The sequence below is a fragment of the Pempheris klunzingeri genome, chromosome 12 (genome assembly GCF_042242105.1).
Source record: "Pempheris klunzingeri isolate RE-2024b chromosome 12, fPemKlu1.hap1, whole genome shotgun sequence".
NCBI classification, from domain to species: Eukaryota; Metazoa; Chordata; class Actinopteri; order Acropomatiformes; family Pempheridae; genus Pempheris; species Pempheris klunzingeri.
Genome location: NC_092023.1, coordinates 5246539 through 5261844, shown reverse-complemented (window position 1 = coordinate 5261844; position 15306 = coordinate 5246539). Strand labels below are relative to the sequence as shown.

Genomic DNA, 15306 nt, shown 5'->3' with positions numbered 1-15306 from the left:
CCAGCCATTTGTGATAAAAATAAGAATATGCTAAGGTGAGTCAGTGTGCTGTAAACACATCACAATGCAGAAAAATCTCATCTGTGAAGTTCAAGTGAGGTCTTGGTTTGGTCAGACTGTTTTTCCCGCTGGTTTCCTTGTCACACATGCACGTACACACACATGCAAACATACACACAAACGCATTACAGCCTCTTCTTGGACCAGTGCTGCTCTAAGTGTGGGGGGGTGTGTGGGACTGACAGCCAATCACAGCTGAAGGTTTGCACCCCACCTCCTGTGTGGTGTCCTCGCTCGCAGGCATTGGTTGACATGTCTAATTCTTATTGTGTGAGTGAGTCCAATCAGAGAGCAAAGTGGGCAGTAGTGAAAGAAGGACAGGGAGCATGTTAGTAATTACTGACCAAGTTCACTTGAGAGGAATGATCTGTTTTTGGATGTGTTTCAAGTCGTCGGCTGTTTGATGGAAGTAGATGGAAGTCTTCCATTGCTTTGCTTAGAGTAAACTTTGTGTGAGGAAAATACAATAAGTCTTCCCGATGAAGCTCTATAAGAAGGAAAAAATATGATAAATACAAAGAAGAAGCCCAAAAAATGAACACAGTAAGAAATTCAGAGAATCAGCTAAAGCTCTGAAAGTCCATAAAAACACAGAACAACAACACCGATAAGAAGAAATATCTATAAGCATACAGTAAACTGGTGGCAGACTATGTACTGTTTACTGCTCTGCAAGCCCTTATATAACCAGTTGTACACACAGCACTAAACGCTCCACAGTGTCTCAACCATGCAATAAAGGTTCAAGACTGGCGGGATCCAACTTATTCTGACTGCCGTCCAGATTAAACTGGCTGGTAGCTGCGGAGGTACACTGTGTGTCCTTGAACCTGGGGAAAGACAAACAGGTGTTAATAGCCCCTGAGGCGGCCAGGGTTCATTTATCTCATCCTGTTCTGTCAAGTTTGAGTCTGACTGACTCTCAAACGCCAAAGCGACCCCAAAACCCTGACCCCGGCTTTTAAATTTAAACACAGCGTGGGTCAATATGACACACACTCCTGGTAGCCAATCAGACAGAAGGAGGAGACGCCGTCATGTTGCTTCAAAGTGATTTGGGATTGGTTCAAGCCACAAAGTGTTTTTTTTTCCTAATAATATCTAATGTTAGACATTCAGTGGAATTATGGTGTTTAAATAATGAATGCACAATGTGTGTTTTCTTCACTCTGTCTCAGCATAACTGATCTGTTACAGTCAAGGAGGCGTTGATGCCCTCTGCTAATACGCGTTGGATGGTCATCGACCGAGCTCGCCACAGTTATTAAAGACTACGGTGAAGATTTAAAACAAACTGGAATCCCCCTTGCAGCAACACAAAGGTCACTGGCCTTTATCATTTTACTCCTCATCTTCTGAGAGGCCCAGCGGCTCCGTGGTTGAAGGTTCAGGTGGGTTGGTAAACTTTATCTAGAGGTTTCATAAACCCACCTCTTCCCACTGACCTGTAACAGAGAAGGCCTGTAAAGTGGGAGCAATAACCTTCATTTTAGAATATATCGTTAAAATCTGCTGTTTTCCTCTCGTAGGATTATGTAAATGAATTCATTGCTGGATTATGTGCAGCACAGTCATGCAGTAAGTGTAGTGAAACATTGTCTAATCTGTGGTTTGGAGCAGTGTGAAGGTAACTTTTAGCGATGGGGGCTGTTTAGAAAATGAGCAGATCCTGTTTGTCTCGGTGAACACACACCGTAAACTGACTTGAGTCCTTGGACCTGGTTCATTTAAATAAAAGAAAAATTGTGTGTTGCACTTTCTTTTTCAATTTTTGTGTTAATCTGACTCCTTGTCGCAGCAGAGCTGGTGTTTTCCTTTCAATGAAATTGCCTAAGAAATGAAATTAAATCAAATTTGTCTAGAAAGGTTTGAAAATCTCTAAATCTGTCAAGATAGACAAGAAATAGCTACCAGATATGATTGAAAAGGGGTTTTTAGAGGTGCAAAATTGAATTTGAATAAAAACATTCATACAAAATATGATCCTGCTGATAAAAATGTGTTTATAAAAGTCAAATAAGAAATGTGAAAAGGGCTGTGTCAAAGACATTACTCCTGGGACGGTCCCAGTAGTTGTAGGAAACCTAGCGAGACCTTGTGAATCATTGTTTTACTGGCAGTCTGACCTCCATTCAATGACTAGTGAACAGAGAGGTGAGATATTTTACCTCAAGAGACTTCACCCTGTCTGTGAAGCCCCTGGAAATCTCTGTTTCACTAAGCACAGGTGAATGAGTTACACTTTGGGGGATTGCAGTATTATCTGTATGACATTATTCTCCCATTCATTCACATTCATCCTCTTCGTGCTTCATGCTGACACGTTATGAAAACTCCGATGGCCGTTATCTTTCAGCATAACCAGAACAGTCTTGGTGTTGGGGGGGGGAAAAAAAATCGCTTTTCCTTGTCAGTCATTTACAAATGTCACACAAACTCTGTTTTTCAGATAGCGTTCACGTGTGCACACGTAACAGGTATGGTGTCTTGTGTGTTTGCATCCAGGCCAAAACAAACTGCAGTGTAGCACTCAAAAGGTGCGCTCTGTGCGCTCAGACTGGTGCTCTCCCCGTCTTCTCTAGTTTAATCTAGTTCACGTCTGTTACGTTTAACTTTCTCTGAACTCTGTGGACAGCAGCTGTGTCCCAATCCCATACTGCATGCCAAATCCAGGCGGGTTTTCAGTGTTATCGCTGGAGAAGTGACAAAATAAAGCATGACACGGTCAGTACGACCAACAAAACCTTGATTTTTTTGAGTGTGCCGTTATTGTCTCACAACACAATGCACAAAGGAGCAAACTAGAAAACTACATATTTAGAAATAAAATAATATATTTAGTCTGTTTATGAGGTGGAGGATGGCGCTTCATTTGTGGGCCTTCTTCCACATTCACTGAGTAACATAGTCAGTAATATTCTTCATAAACACAGGATAGAAATGATCAAAAGTAATGAATCATCAGAACAAGACATCTGAGCACCAGTCCACAGTTTATCATCTGAAGCCCTGTGTAATGATAAAGATGTTATAATATTCCTATGATATCTCCACAGTTTAGTAACTAACAATGAGATTGAAATACTGTAAATCTTAAAATACTCCATTTTAGCATGAAGTGTAATCACTTCAGACCACCTTGAGACGCCAGAGGCCATGCAGGGCAGTAACCCACACAGCAGTCTGCTGACTGTCAACATAAGCATCACTGCGGGACTATGGAGAGCACACGCCGCGTATCTGACATAATCAATAAGAAATTTACCAGCAACATAAAATAGCATCCTCACCATCGCCTGTTTGACCACAGTTATGAATAGAATCAGCTCTGTCAGTAAGATACATTAAATTATCTAGTTAAGTCCAGCAGCAAACTAAATACAAGTTAAAACCAGCCATTGACAGATGAGCTACAGTAAATGTTCTGTGCACAGTATTTGGTTCCCAGCCTGGTGGAAGAGTGATGAACACGACACGACGTGTTCCAGATGTTTTCATTTCAATTGATTTAAAGTGGATGTTAAGTAACATAACATATATACATTTAAACTGTCCATCCATTGATTTAAGCTTATTATTATTATTATGGATCATTATTTAAAACGTTCTATCCATCCATTACTTATTGCTGTCTATTTTGACTTGCCTGCTAACTAGTTTTCTTGCACTAGTTTTCTGTGTCACACTGCAGCGTGATGATTTCTGAGCTTTAATAGTCTTTTGGATAAAATGTCTTATTTATTGGTTGTGACTTTTTTAGTTTGATTTGATTCTGCTGGCCCGAGGTAAGATTAGGTCAACTTGCTCTTTACTTTAGTGGCATTTATTTTTATGTTAATGCAGCTGTTTCTAATTTTCACCCATTCCTCTTAACAACACAAACATTACATTAGTGCATAACGTGTGTGAAGCAGTAATGTCCTGCGTGCATGCTTGACCTGCTGTTCAGCCAAACTTTCAATATATCAATTGTTTTTTTTTATAATGGTGATTATTCCTACAGTGCTCATATCACAAATTCTTGTTTCCTGCCTGACAAAGACAGGCTGCCTCTGCCAAAGGTCCACAATGGTCCTGCAGTTGCACAGGCCTACAGGCAGACTGTAATTTTACAAATACTTTAAAATACAAAAGGAAGCTGTTGCATAGCATCTCAAAATTTAAGCCAAATTCTAGACCTTCTGTACAATTGGGAAGAAAAAAAGATCATACAATAGCTGCTTACCCTGGCTGGCTTGTTAATGGAGATTGTGCTTTTTGTTTTTGTGGTTAAATCTGCTTTAATTGAGGCTTAAAGCTGTATGGAAGAGTGGTATTTTATTCACTACTGAGAGCTAGTTAAAATTCTTGTCTCATTTCATGAGGCCAACTCAACACCAACTGAAATTAGAGCCAGATGAGAGAGAGCGATGGAGAGAAAGGGTTTGTCCCTCTGCGCTGTTGGCGCTACAATGACAAGAGATTTGTTTATCTGTCTCCGTCTGCAGAGCCCGTACACTCCATGAAAAGGTACAGAGTCGGTGCTCGCGTGCTGCTGACAGTCCCTTTGTTTCTGTATCTATGCGCATGCACAAACACTGTGTTTGTGTGTGTCTGCATCACATGCACAAACAGTCCTGTGCAACCCCTGATTTTCTGCAACAACACGAGCACAGTGAGTCACCTGAAAGGCCGGGAGATATCTGAGAGGCACATCTTCATTATTCGATCTCCTCTCAGGAAATGGCCTGATATTTTCTGCAGTTGTGTACAGAGACAAGAGCCTCAGGCTGAGACTTGGATGGAAAAGAGCATTTAGACAGCAGGTGACTGTCTGCTCTAAACTTGATTATTGGCAGTGATGGAAAGTAACTAACTACAAAGTATTGTACCAAAGTACACATTTGAAATACTTTTATTTTATTTCTTATGCATATCCATATGAGATGTATGTATTCTTATACGGTGGCCACTGAAAGTTCTTGGTCCTGATTGGCTGGAAGGTGTGAATCAGCTTTTAGTAACTACACCGTAAACCCAAACACCTATGAGGCAGAACTGCTGTACACGTTTTGCCTTATCAATTAATCCGACAATTATTGTCTTGATTTATCGATGTGTCGTCATGTCTATAGAACTTCAAAAATGGCCACCACAATATGCTGCAGGGCAATCTGAGGTCATCAAATTGTACTTTTTTTCTTTTATTCTGACCAAAAGTCCAAAGCCCCAGAATTAATTCAATAGTTCAGTTTACCAGTGGTGCAAGAAATACAAGTAAAAGTTTCAATAGCACATTGTGAAGTCCTGCATTAAAAATCTTAGCTACTTAATACAAAACATTATCAGTAAAACGTACTTAAAATATCAAAAGTAAAAATGCTTATCATGCAGAATAAACCCTGCCAGTATGATGTTATCATATATTGTAATGTTATTATTACTGATGCATTGATGTACAAGCGTAATTTCACTGTTATTCACTGTTCAGTGTGGAGCTGAACTATTTCCTACTGATGGGTATTTGATGTCAAAGACTAAACCAGTAGTTTTAAACATGTTTTTTTTTGGCCTCTTATATAAAAGCAGTGTCTCTTGTCACACTTTTCAGACTCATCAGGTTTTTACATGAAATCTAAATCTGCAAAGTAACTACAGCTGTCACATAAATGTTGTGAAGTATATTATCTATTTTATATTAGATATTTTCCTCTTCCATGAAATAAAAAAACTCAAGTACAGTTTTAAATGTACTTTCCATTTAACTATCATTTACTTTGTTTTACTTTCTTTTACTGCTGAATGTGATATAAACTGAGGTAATTGCATTATTTTCTCAGTTGACAACAGCCACCTTTTTCCTCTCCTCCCGTCCACAGGTTGCCCCAACCTGGCCGAGTCCCAGCAGACAGCCCCCCCCCAGTCCCACCGGTGTGACGGGGGGGGAGAGGGGAACCCCCTGTTTAAGATGTTCCTGCTCCCCCTCAAGACGCGTCACACCCCAACGCAGAGCTGTCAAAGCAGAGGTGATGACTATAAACACACACTCGAGCATCATACTGTGCACAAGGGGTTAACAAGCAGTTTCCACAAGCTGAAATGCCCTCCCATCATCCACTCCCCCCTGGAATGGACTGTCCCATGGATTCACATGACGTGTTTGTGTGTGTGTGTGTGTGTGTGTGTGTGTGTGTGTGTGCGTGTGTGTGTGTGTTCTCTTAGCCATATATATTGGGCCATGTGCACACAGACGTGGAGTTTTGTAGGATAGACTTTGTATTGGCTGCAGGGCTGTTGGCCACCGTTTCTTCATTTCTGTCTTAAAGAGAACCAGCAGGAATATAAAGCAGCCTTCAGATCTGTCTGGACTGCTTGTCGGTGGGAACTGAGGAACATTTTCTCCCTGAGAGCACTGAGTACCTGACCCTGTAGAAAAGATGAGTGATCTGCTGGACGATGGCTCTTTCATGTTCACGTCGGAGTCCGTAGGAGAGGGACATCCAGGTGAGTTTTCACACTACTTTAGCTGCCTGTGTCTGAAAATGGGGCTTAATGTCACACAGCAAATTAAATGTATTAAAGTGTTTACAATGACATCCTTCAGTTAGTCAAATGTCTCTACACTAAAAACATACAAAAACATGTCTGTACCTTGTACTCATCTGTGCACAGAGGAATAAATGGAACATCTCTACTAAAACTGCAGAAGCACTGACATGTAAATGAATAAACTCCATGCAAGTTGGACTAAACGTCCAAAATAACTCCACAGTGCTGCGTATTTACTCTCCAAGCATGGTTGGTATTCCATTCACAGCGACATGTGTTTACGGCCCCTGACTGTCGCTTTCACTTATGTGGAGCAGGACATGAATGTGTGTGTGTGTGTGTGTGAGAGTGTGTGACAGACTGGTGTAAGGTTGCATGCTGAGGAAAAATTAACCTACAGAAGAGAGAGCAGAGTGACATATGGACTCCTCGGTCCTGTCATACAACTGGCATGCTGACAGGAGTATGTGGGGATAAATGCATGAAAACAGATCAACCTTTTATGTCAGCCTTAATCTAATTGAGGTGAAGGTTGTCAGCTCTTCTCATTCACTTTAAAAAATGAACATTTCTATGTTGGCAACAGATTAAATCGTCATATTTAGCATTTATGTAGATTATATCTACGATTAATGAACTGTTTAGAATGCACTGTGATGTGATTGTAAGAAGATAACATGACAGAAAACCACAAAATCATCAGATTTCCTAATTAAACACTGGCGATGAGAGATTTTATCTTAATTAATATTAATTCTATTATTACTATTATTATATTAATAAAGTTATATTCGCTGACAAATACTGTATATTAAAAAAAAAAAAGTTATTAATGCTTATTTCTTGCTTGTAAATACTAGAAAGGCAACCTGAAGTGATAATAAGATGTTCTACACACACCTGGGAGACCTTGTCTAACTGACCTAACAATAAAGTTAAAGATAAGTTAAAATGTACTTTGCTGCCACCCCCTCCCGCCCACCCCCCTGACCTTACAAAGTCCCCTGGGCTAAATCAATAATCAATAAACACGGCAGAGGAAACTAGTCTGTAAAACCACAGTGTTAGAAAATAAATTACATTGTTTTTTTTGGATTAAAGTTGATTCTTAAAGAAAAGTTTTGATTCGTGGCAAAAAAAAAAGGACGTCTTTCTGTAGCCGGATATCATATCTCACCCCACGGATCAGTAGACGCACTGAAAGACAAATTCCATTCATAAAAAAGAAGAAACATACAATAGTGGAAGACCGAGTTAGCAGAGAAAAGTCAAACAAACACACATAATAATAGCAGCTTTGATACAAATCTAAAAAACTCTGTATGTCCATGTCATAATTAACAGTGTGATCACAGTAGCATTAAGATATTTCGTACAAACTGACGTCCAGATGAAAAGTGTCCACAACTTTTGACAGAACCTTTGTTTTTAAAGAAAATCTTAATATTTAATCTGTATTTGCTGACCATTAAATGACACAGTGCGTGGTGTTAAGGCTTTCTATTCACTGTTTGCACGTTCAGAGGTGCGTGGCCTTGGTAGAAAGCTGCAGCGTCCACCTTTTTGGTTGATAACACACCTCGACGTCTGGGCTGTTCCCACAGATAGTGATGCTTTTTTTGGGATCAGACTCGGACCTGCTGTCTCGGACCTGCAGGCTGTAAATCAACTGCAAAGTCAGTTTCACTAAAGATGGAGAACATTTGGCACTGATTTTATTGCCCCTTTGTTAGAGAAGTTGTGTTAAAACTATATTTTGGGGTTGTCAGTGTTTAGTCGAGCCGGTGCTACTAGATGTTGATTCTGATGTAACCTGTGTGTCGCATTGCTTCAGCAGGATGACAGAGAGAGATGAATGGAGTGAGTGTGTGAGCCACTGTCCTGCTGCTGCACCCACATCCAACTGACACAACTGAAATGCAACACAGTTTGAAGTTCCTGTTTGAGATATTAGCTTCCAGTGAAGATATTTGCAAACTCGGCCTCTCCAGCTAGCATCTGTTGCTACAGGAATAACATTAAAATACATAGTTTTTTCTGTCCTTCCAACGCCGGGATCACTGCCTAACGTTTCTGAGATAAACAGGACTCTAATCACACACAAATCTCACTGTCTCCGCTCTGAATCTAAATGTTTTGCTCCACAGACAAGATTTGTGATCAGATCAGTGATGCTGTCCTGGATGCTCACCTGAGCCAGGACCCTGATGCCAAAGTGGCCTGTGGTGAGTAAACTAGAAGTTTAAGTTGTTTTTTTGAGACACAGAGAGAGAGAGAGAGGTTTTTGTTAGTATCATCTCTTTTATGGCTTAAAGAGGACTTAACCAAATATGTTAAGTGAAACAAAGGGCAACATGTTGGTTTTGACACAGCTGAGTGTAAACAAACTGACCCACTGGCCTGAATCTCCGCTGGAATTTAAGTCATCGACATTGTTGAGATTATTTGTTGTATTTCAGTATTGACCGCTTGCTGTGAACTTGCTAATAACAGCAATCACTCACTATTTCCAAGTAATCAAAGTCTGAATGTAGACCAAAGTTTTTGTCAGATCACAAGATGTTTGTTGAATGTGGTGATCGTATTGACAGAGACGGTGTGTAAGACCGGCATGGTGCTGCTGTGTGGGGAGATCACATCGCGGGCCAACGTGGACTACCAGAAGGTGGTGAGGGACGCCATCAAACACATCGGCTACGACAACTCCGACAAAGGTGAGCAAACGACACAGACATAAAGAAAAATACAGGTGATTTGTGCTCTGTGTTGTCAGCTTTTCTTCTTCCTCACTGTCCTCTGTAGGTTTTGACTATAAGACGTGTAATGTGCTGGTGGCTCTGGAGCAGCAGAGTCCGGACATCGCTCAGGGGGTCCACATTGACAGACAGGAGGAGGACATTGGAGCAGGAGACCAGGTAGGACTGTCGCAACAGGTCAATGCGTCCTTTGGTTCGGGGGGGGGGCAGGTGATAGTGACACAAGTCAGATATAGTGACACAAGTCAGATATAGTGACACAAGTCAGATATCACCACTTGTGTGATGCAGCACTGAGTCAAATGTTTCAGGTTTTATTAGCAAAGATCATGCAGATAATTATTAGTAATGTGGCCGAGCAGCAAGCTCACATTTCACTGTTGCTGCTGGCTGAGGTGGAGCTAGTTTTAACTTTATTATTATTACAGTTTAGTAGTTTAGTTTAGTAGTTTTGTGACCCCTTCAAAGGGTCACAAGACACATCTGATGGCTTGTGAGATAACTGACGAGGGTTGGATAAGTAGAAAAACTGTTTAGATACAGAAATGTGCTTTTATTTTTCTTTAATATTTGTTTTTTTTTGTGAAATGTTGGATGATTTTACCTCTGCGGGCCTCAAACAGTCATTATTTAAAGGAAACCATCCTCAGATGTCAAAAGTGTGACAAGAGACTCGACAAGAGACTGCTTTTATATAAGAAGCCCAAAAATGTTTAAAACTGCTGGTTTAGTCTTTGACGGTGTGTTGTGTTTTTGTTTCTTATGTAAAATCCTAATCTGTCAAGTGACCACAGCAGCTGTGATTAATGAAAGGTACAATATTCCCTCTGAAGTGTAGCATCAAAAGGAAAAACCATATAATCTCAAAATTGTGCCTAAGTACAGTCCTCGGGTGAAGTTACATTCTACTAGTGACATTTAAGATGTGTGTAAAACCAAAAAAGGTAAATAAATTAAAAATTTGTAATATCTTTAATACCACATCTTTGGATGTAAAATAAATACTGACATTATATCAATATAACTTGCTCCAGTATGGTTGTTACAGACTGAGCCAACACTGATATTTCCCGCTGATGATGACCTGTGTCACTTTGCATCGTTCTGTTTCTACTCTGACTCTCTCGGCTCCCCTCTGCAGGGTCTGATGTTCGGCTACGCCACAGATGAGACGGAGGAGTGCATGCCTCTCACCATCGTCTTAGCCCACAAACTCAACTCAAAGATGGCTGAACTCAGACGCAACGGCATCATCCCCTGGCTGCGTCCTGACTCCAAAACACAGGTGAGGTTTTATATTGTTTCACAGCACATGCAAGAGTTTTCTTTTTTCCTCACAAAACAGAAAAGAACATCACGGCAGTGTTTCTCTGAATTACTTTATTGTTTCTGCTCTGGATGTCTTCCAAGAGAATTATTTTGGTGCCAGCAGACAAATTCGGATCAACAGTGGCCGCTGCACGTATTTAAGATAAAGCTCTCTGTGTAGAAATAATAGACTTTTGACTGATTAAGAGGCAGTTAGCTGCTGACTGCAAATCTGTGAAATAAACTGTCTAATGCCTTTGTATCCCAGGTCAAATGTAGGTTGTGAGAACATCCAGATATTCAAACACAGAGATTTAGATTTATCCCAGATTGGACTGAGCACACATCTTTACTTCAAAGAAGTATTAGCGAATTAACAAAGTAACTATGTAATTACTTGGTCTCAACACCAGAATAAAGGGGCCAACTGCAGCCTCATAAGTCATGAGCTACTACAGATACAGCCACTGTTTTCTGGGGTGTTTGAAGATATCAGGGCAAAATTGAATTCAAAGTTTTAGGTGAGGGTCTGCACAAGAAAACGGTTAAAACTACAGGAGACTTTAATCATCCTGTGGAGAAATGCAGGTCACTAGAGCAGCAGGAATTTGGGTAAATGAGAGTGAAAAGAGAAAACTGTGAGTAATTATGACAATTATGACTGTGTTGTTGTCTGTCCTCCAGGTGACGGTACATTATGACCAGAAAGAAGGAGCTGTGATCCCGAAGAGAGTCCACACCATCGTGATCTCTGTGCAGCATGATGACTGCATCTCTCTGGAGGAACAGAAGAAGGTGCTCAAGGAGAAGGTAGGGCCTCACAAACACACCTAACTGGGCTCCAACTGATGGATTAAGTAGGAAATTAAGTCGTATCTTTGCTTTTAATGTCGCATCGATTCTATCAGGTGATTCAAACTGTGGTTCCTGCCAAATATTTGGACGATAAGACCATCTACCACCTTCAGCCAAGTGGTCGCTTTGTCATTGGAGGACCCCAGGTGACCATCACACACAGACTCCTCCCTTCATCTAAAGAAAACCTCCAAGCACCACAGATTTTTGCTCATCTTCCCCACTTTTTTGCTCAACAGGGCGATGCTGGAGTGACAGGCAGGAAGATCATTGTAGACACATATGGAGGTTGGGGAGCTCATGGCGGCGGAGCCTTCTCTGGCAAAGACTTTTCAAAGGTCGACCGCTCAGCCGCCTACGCTGCTCGCTGGGTGGCCAAGTCTCTGGTTAAAGCTAAACTGTGCAGGAGAGTTCTGGTTCAGGTGAGTGCACGGATTCATTCATTCACTTGTCCAAGCATGCACGAGGGCCAAGGCTGTGTGTAGATGAGAGGCGATTGAAGCATAAACCCGCTGATAAAAACATTTTATCTACCACTCTGTGTGTGTGTGTGTGTGTGTGTTACAGGTGTCTTATGCTATCGGAGTGGCTCAACCTTTGTCCATCTCCTTGTTCACCTACGGTTCCTCCCTGAAAACAGAGTCAGAGCTGCTCCAGATTGTCAACAAAAACTTTGACCTGCGGCCAGGAGTGATTGTCAGGTACAAAATGTCAAGAGAAGACAACACCATCTTTCATACTTTGGTTTTTTTTTCGTTTCGAGAAAGATTTGCCAAACCCTGTGAAACCATTTTTCTGCCACTGTGTATTTTTTGATATTACCACTAGGAGGCGCCAAAGTGTGACATTTTCAAATTGCTCACATCATGACTCTGAGATACCAGAGGTCTTTGTGTTGAGTTTGCATGTTCTCCCCGTACTTGTGTGTGGGTTTTCTCCGGGTACTCCGCCTGCCTCACACAGTCCAAAGACATGCAGGTTTATTGGTGAATCTAAATTGCCCGTAGGTGTGAGTGTGTGAACGGTTGTCTGTCTCTGTGTGTCGGCCCTGTGGTTGGCTGGCGACCAGTTCAGGATGTAGCCCGCCTCTCACAAAGTCAGCTGAGATTGACTCCAGGCACCCCCCCCCCCCCCCCCCCCCACGACCCTTAAGGATAAGCGGTATAGACAATGAATGGATGGATGACTTTAAGACAGTTTAAGATGGACTTTAAGATTGTAGCCTAAGCCATTTTGCATAACCCGTCCCTGGATGGGCCTTTAAAAAGCATGAATCCCAACAATTCCACATACTGAAACTTGCAGTGTATTCAAAAGGACACAATACAGTTCATCATAGATGCACTCGTGTTACTGAGCTAACAGAGACGATCCTCTAAATTAGATGAGATAAACTTAAAGAATCACATTTAAAGGTTTCTGATTAATGTTCTGTTTTTAAGTCTGTCTCTGATGTTGCGTTTCCTGTTTCCTCCTCCACAGGGAACTGAACCTGAAGAGGCCGATCTACCAGAAGACAGCCTCTTACGGCCATTTCGGCCGATCAGAGTTTAGTTGGGAGGTCCCCAAAAAGCTTGTCTTTTAAATACTCCGCCTGCTCGCCCTGATCGACTCACCTGGAGGCTGAACGAGACGCCTCATCGCGGGCTACAGCTTCATAAAGTGATAGGACATTTTTTAATAGGAATAACTAAAGCCAAAGTTAGGGATAAGTCAGCTTTAAAGAGGTGAGAAGATAATCATGTTCAGTAACCAATTCTTTTCTAGCCCACAAAACATCCCATTATTGGTGCTTAAGAAATATAAGTACAATCACTGGTCACAGATCTGCCCTGATGATGTAAAGGAACGCCACAGCACATAAAATACTCATTAGATAAACACGTCGACCACACTAGAGGCCGAGTGTTTCACCTCAAAGCCGTGAATGTTCCTTCATGTGGCCAGTATGATGTACAGAAACAACCTTGGTGCTTAATTTTTTTTTTTTTGTTATCATTTACATCATCATATCAGAAGTGTAATTAATGCTCAACCAAAGGCTTTAGAAGAAAATTCAATCTTTTTGTCACGACTGTAGAATTCCCTTTCGAAGTCTTGTTTTGTGTGCGACAGGAAGCTGTTTGCACGGTTAGAATCACCGCTGTACAAGAAGACAGGTCATTAAAATGTGGGGAGAGCTCATAAAGTCATGTTACAGCCAATCAAATGTAAAGTAGCCACGCTGTCTCGCCTTGTCATACTGCTCTTCTTCTGTCATCTGCTTTGTTTTAGTATCAAGTCACTTTTATTGCTGCACAGCTCCCCTGGTGGCTCATTTGTATCTTTATATGTCTTTTCTTTTTTTTTTTTACCTGCAGGCCTGCTGAGTCTGTAAATGTGACTCTTTTTACAAATAACTAGAATCCTCAACTCTGACTTGATTATTACTCGCTCTCTTTGCTCTTTGCAGTGAATTATCAAGCTGAATGCTGATGAAGCATTAAGTGGACCACTGATGTCTTAAAATTGTTGCATTTCTACAATGTTAAAATGCTATATTGATCCAAGTTAATAGAAGAGAATACCTTGCTGCAGATCTCCTATGCATATCTTTGAAACATTTACCAAATTTCTTACTCCGTCTAGTTAAACTGTGGCTCTATATTGCAGACTGAGATCGTTCTCCATGGATTTAGAGGAAAAAAGGGAGTGTTTATTAAAATATTTCTCACGTGGCATGTATAAAATTCCAAGTCCGCTTTCGCCAGTGCTTAATCACAAGGTATTTAATCCAGTTCTTTCCTTCTGAAACACTTCTGATGGGATTGAGGAAGTGTGCTCGCCTTAAAACTTCATGTCTGTAGAGGTTTACGACTTTGTGGCGAGTGCAGCAGCCCGTGCTACAGCCGCCATTGTTTTTGTAAGAGAGGTTTTCCTCTATTTAATGTGTTGATCTGTGACATCTTCCGTCAACTCTGTTGACAGAGAAACTGGACAATGTAAATAATTAAACAATAAAGAAAATTAAAAATCTAAAACATTGTCTGGCCACTAATTATGAAGAGCAAAGTAAGTTCAAACAGCTGCCTTTTTTTTTTTTAAACACTTTTTATTTGTTGAACATTAAGGCATATATATATATATATACAATCATATGACTTTTCATCAAAATAGAATTTACATCCTAAACCTCTTTGGTTTTCATTATCAAAATAATACATAAGGCACATAGGGAGCATTTTGCATTTGAGAATTGAGTACGGAGTAACAGATTTTTCTGAGGTTTACTGTTCAGACACTAGTTAGTTTGTCAGAATGCTCTCGTCAATGATCTACTGATTGCATGAGTACGTTAGTTTTTCTTGCGGATATTTAACCATTTTTATGTGAGCAGCAGCATCAGCATTCTCACAATCTAACTATACAGGAATGTTTATTCTTAAGCTTTACACAGCTTTGATGAACAAAAGTTATTACATTATGGCTAACCATCAATCCTACAACTGTGTAAAAGCACTGGCACCTATTCTACACAAAAACATGACAAACGTTCACAAACATAAAACGGAGTCCGTTGAAACAAAGACAACAGAAGGCAGAAGCAAGCAGAGTTCGTTCTGCTTTAAATCAAACAATGCAGCTGGTGTCGTAACATTTTCCTGAGTGCAAAGTTTAGACAGATCAGTAAAGTCGATAGAAAGTAGAGGGAGGCCCAGCAGGAAATGCAAAATGTTAGTCTGACTGAGAAAAAGTTTCTCAGCCGAAATATTTCAAATCATTTTTGTAGTGTTCTGTTTCCAAAACAGACGTTATGCAT

General features: G+C 40.8%; 2 protein-coding genes across 2 annotated transcripts in view; both read left to right on the top strand.

Annotated features, from left to right (window-relative positions):
* Window positions 1-15306, top strand: part of LOC139210518 (leucine zipper putative tumor suppressor 2 homolog) — a 207155-nt gene that overhangs the window by 60019 nt on the left and 131830 nt on the right. The gene's annotated exons all lie outside the window — the stretch shown is intronic.
* mat1a (methionine adenosyltransferase 1A) lies at window positions 6310-14527 on the top strand. Its single transcript, XM_070840530.1, has 10 exons — window positions 6310-6543; window positions 8736-8813; window positions 9180-9302; window positions 9391-9503; window positions 10486-10629; window positions 11337-11462; window positions 11561-11653; window positions 11747-11929; window positions 12075-12208; window positions 12990-14527. Exons 1-10 carry the CDS (start codon window positions 6477-6479, stop codon window positions 13090-13092), a joined length of 1164 nt encoding a protein of 387 aa, XP_070696631.1. The 5' UTR covers window positions 6310-6476; the 3' UTR covers window positions 13093-14527.

Excerpts from the sequence above, each read along its gene's own strand:
- mat1a (XM_070840530.1), top strand. The coding sequence starts at position 6,477 with ATGAGTGATCTGCTGGACGATGGCTCTTTCATGTTCACGTCGGAGTCC. Across the intron at positions 10,630-11,336 it reads GTCCTGACTCCAAAACACAG|GTGACGGTACATTATGACCA; the intron begins GTGAGGTTTTAT and ends TCTGTCCTCCAG. Across the intron at positions 11,930-12,074 it reads GCAGGAGAGTTCTGGTTCAG|GTGTCTTATGCTATCGGAGT; the intron begins GTGAGTGCACGG and ends TGTGTGTTACAG.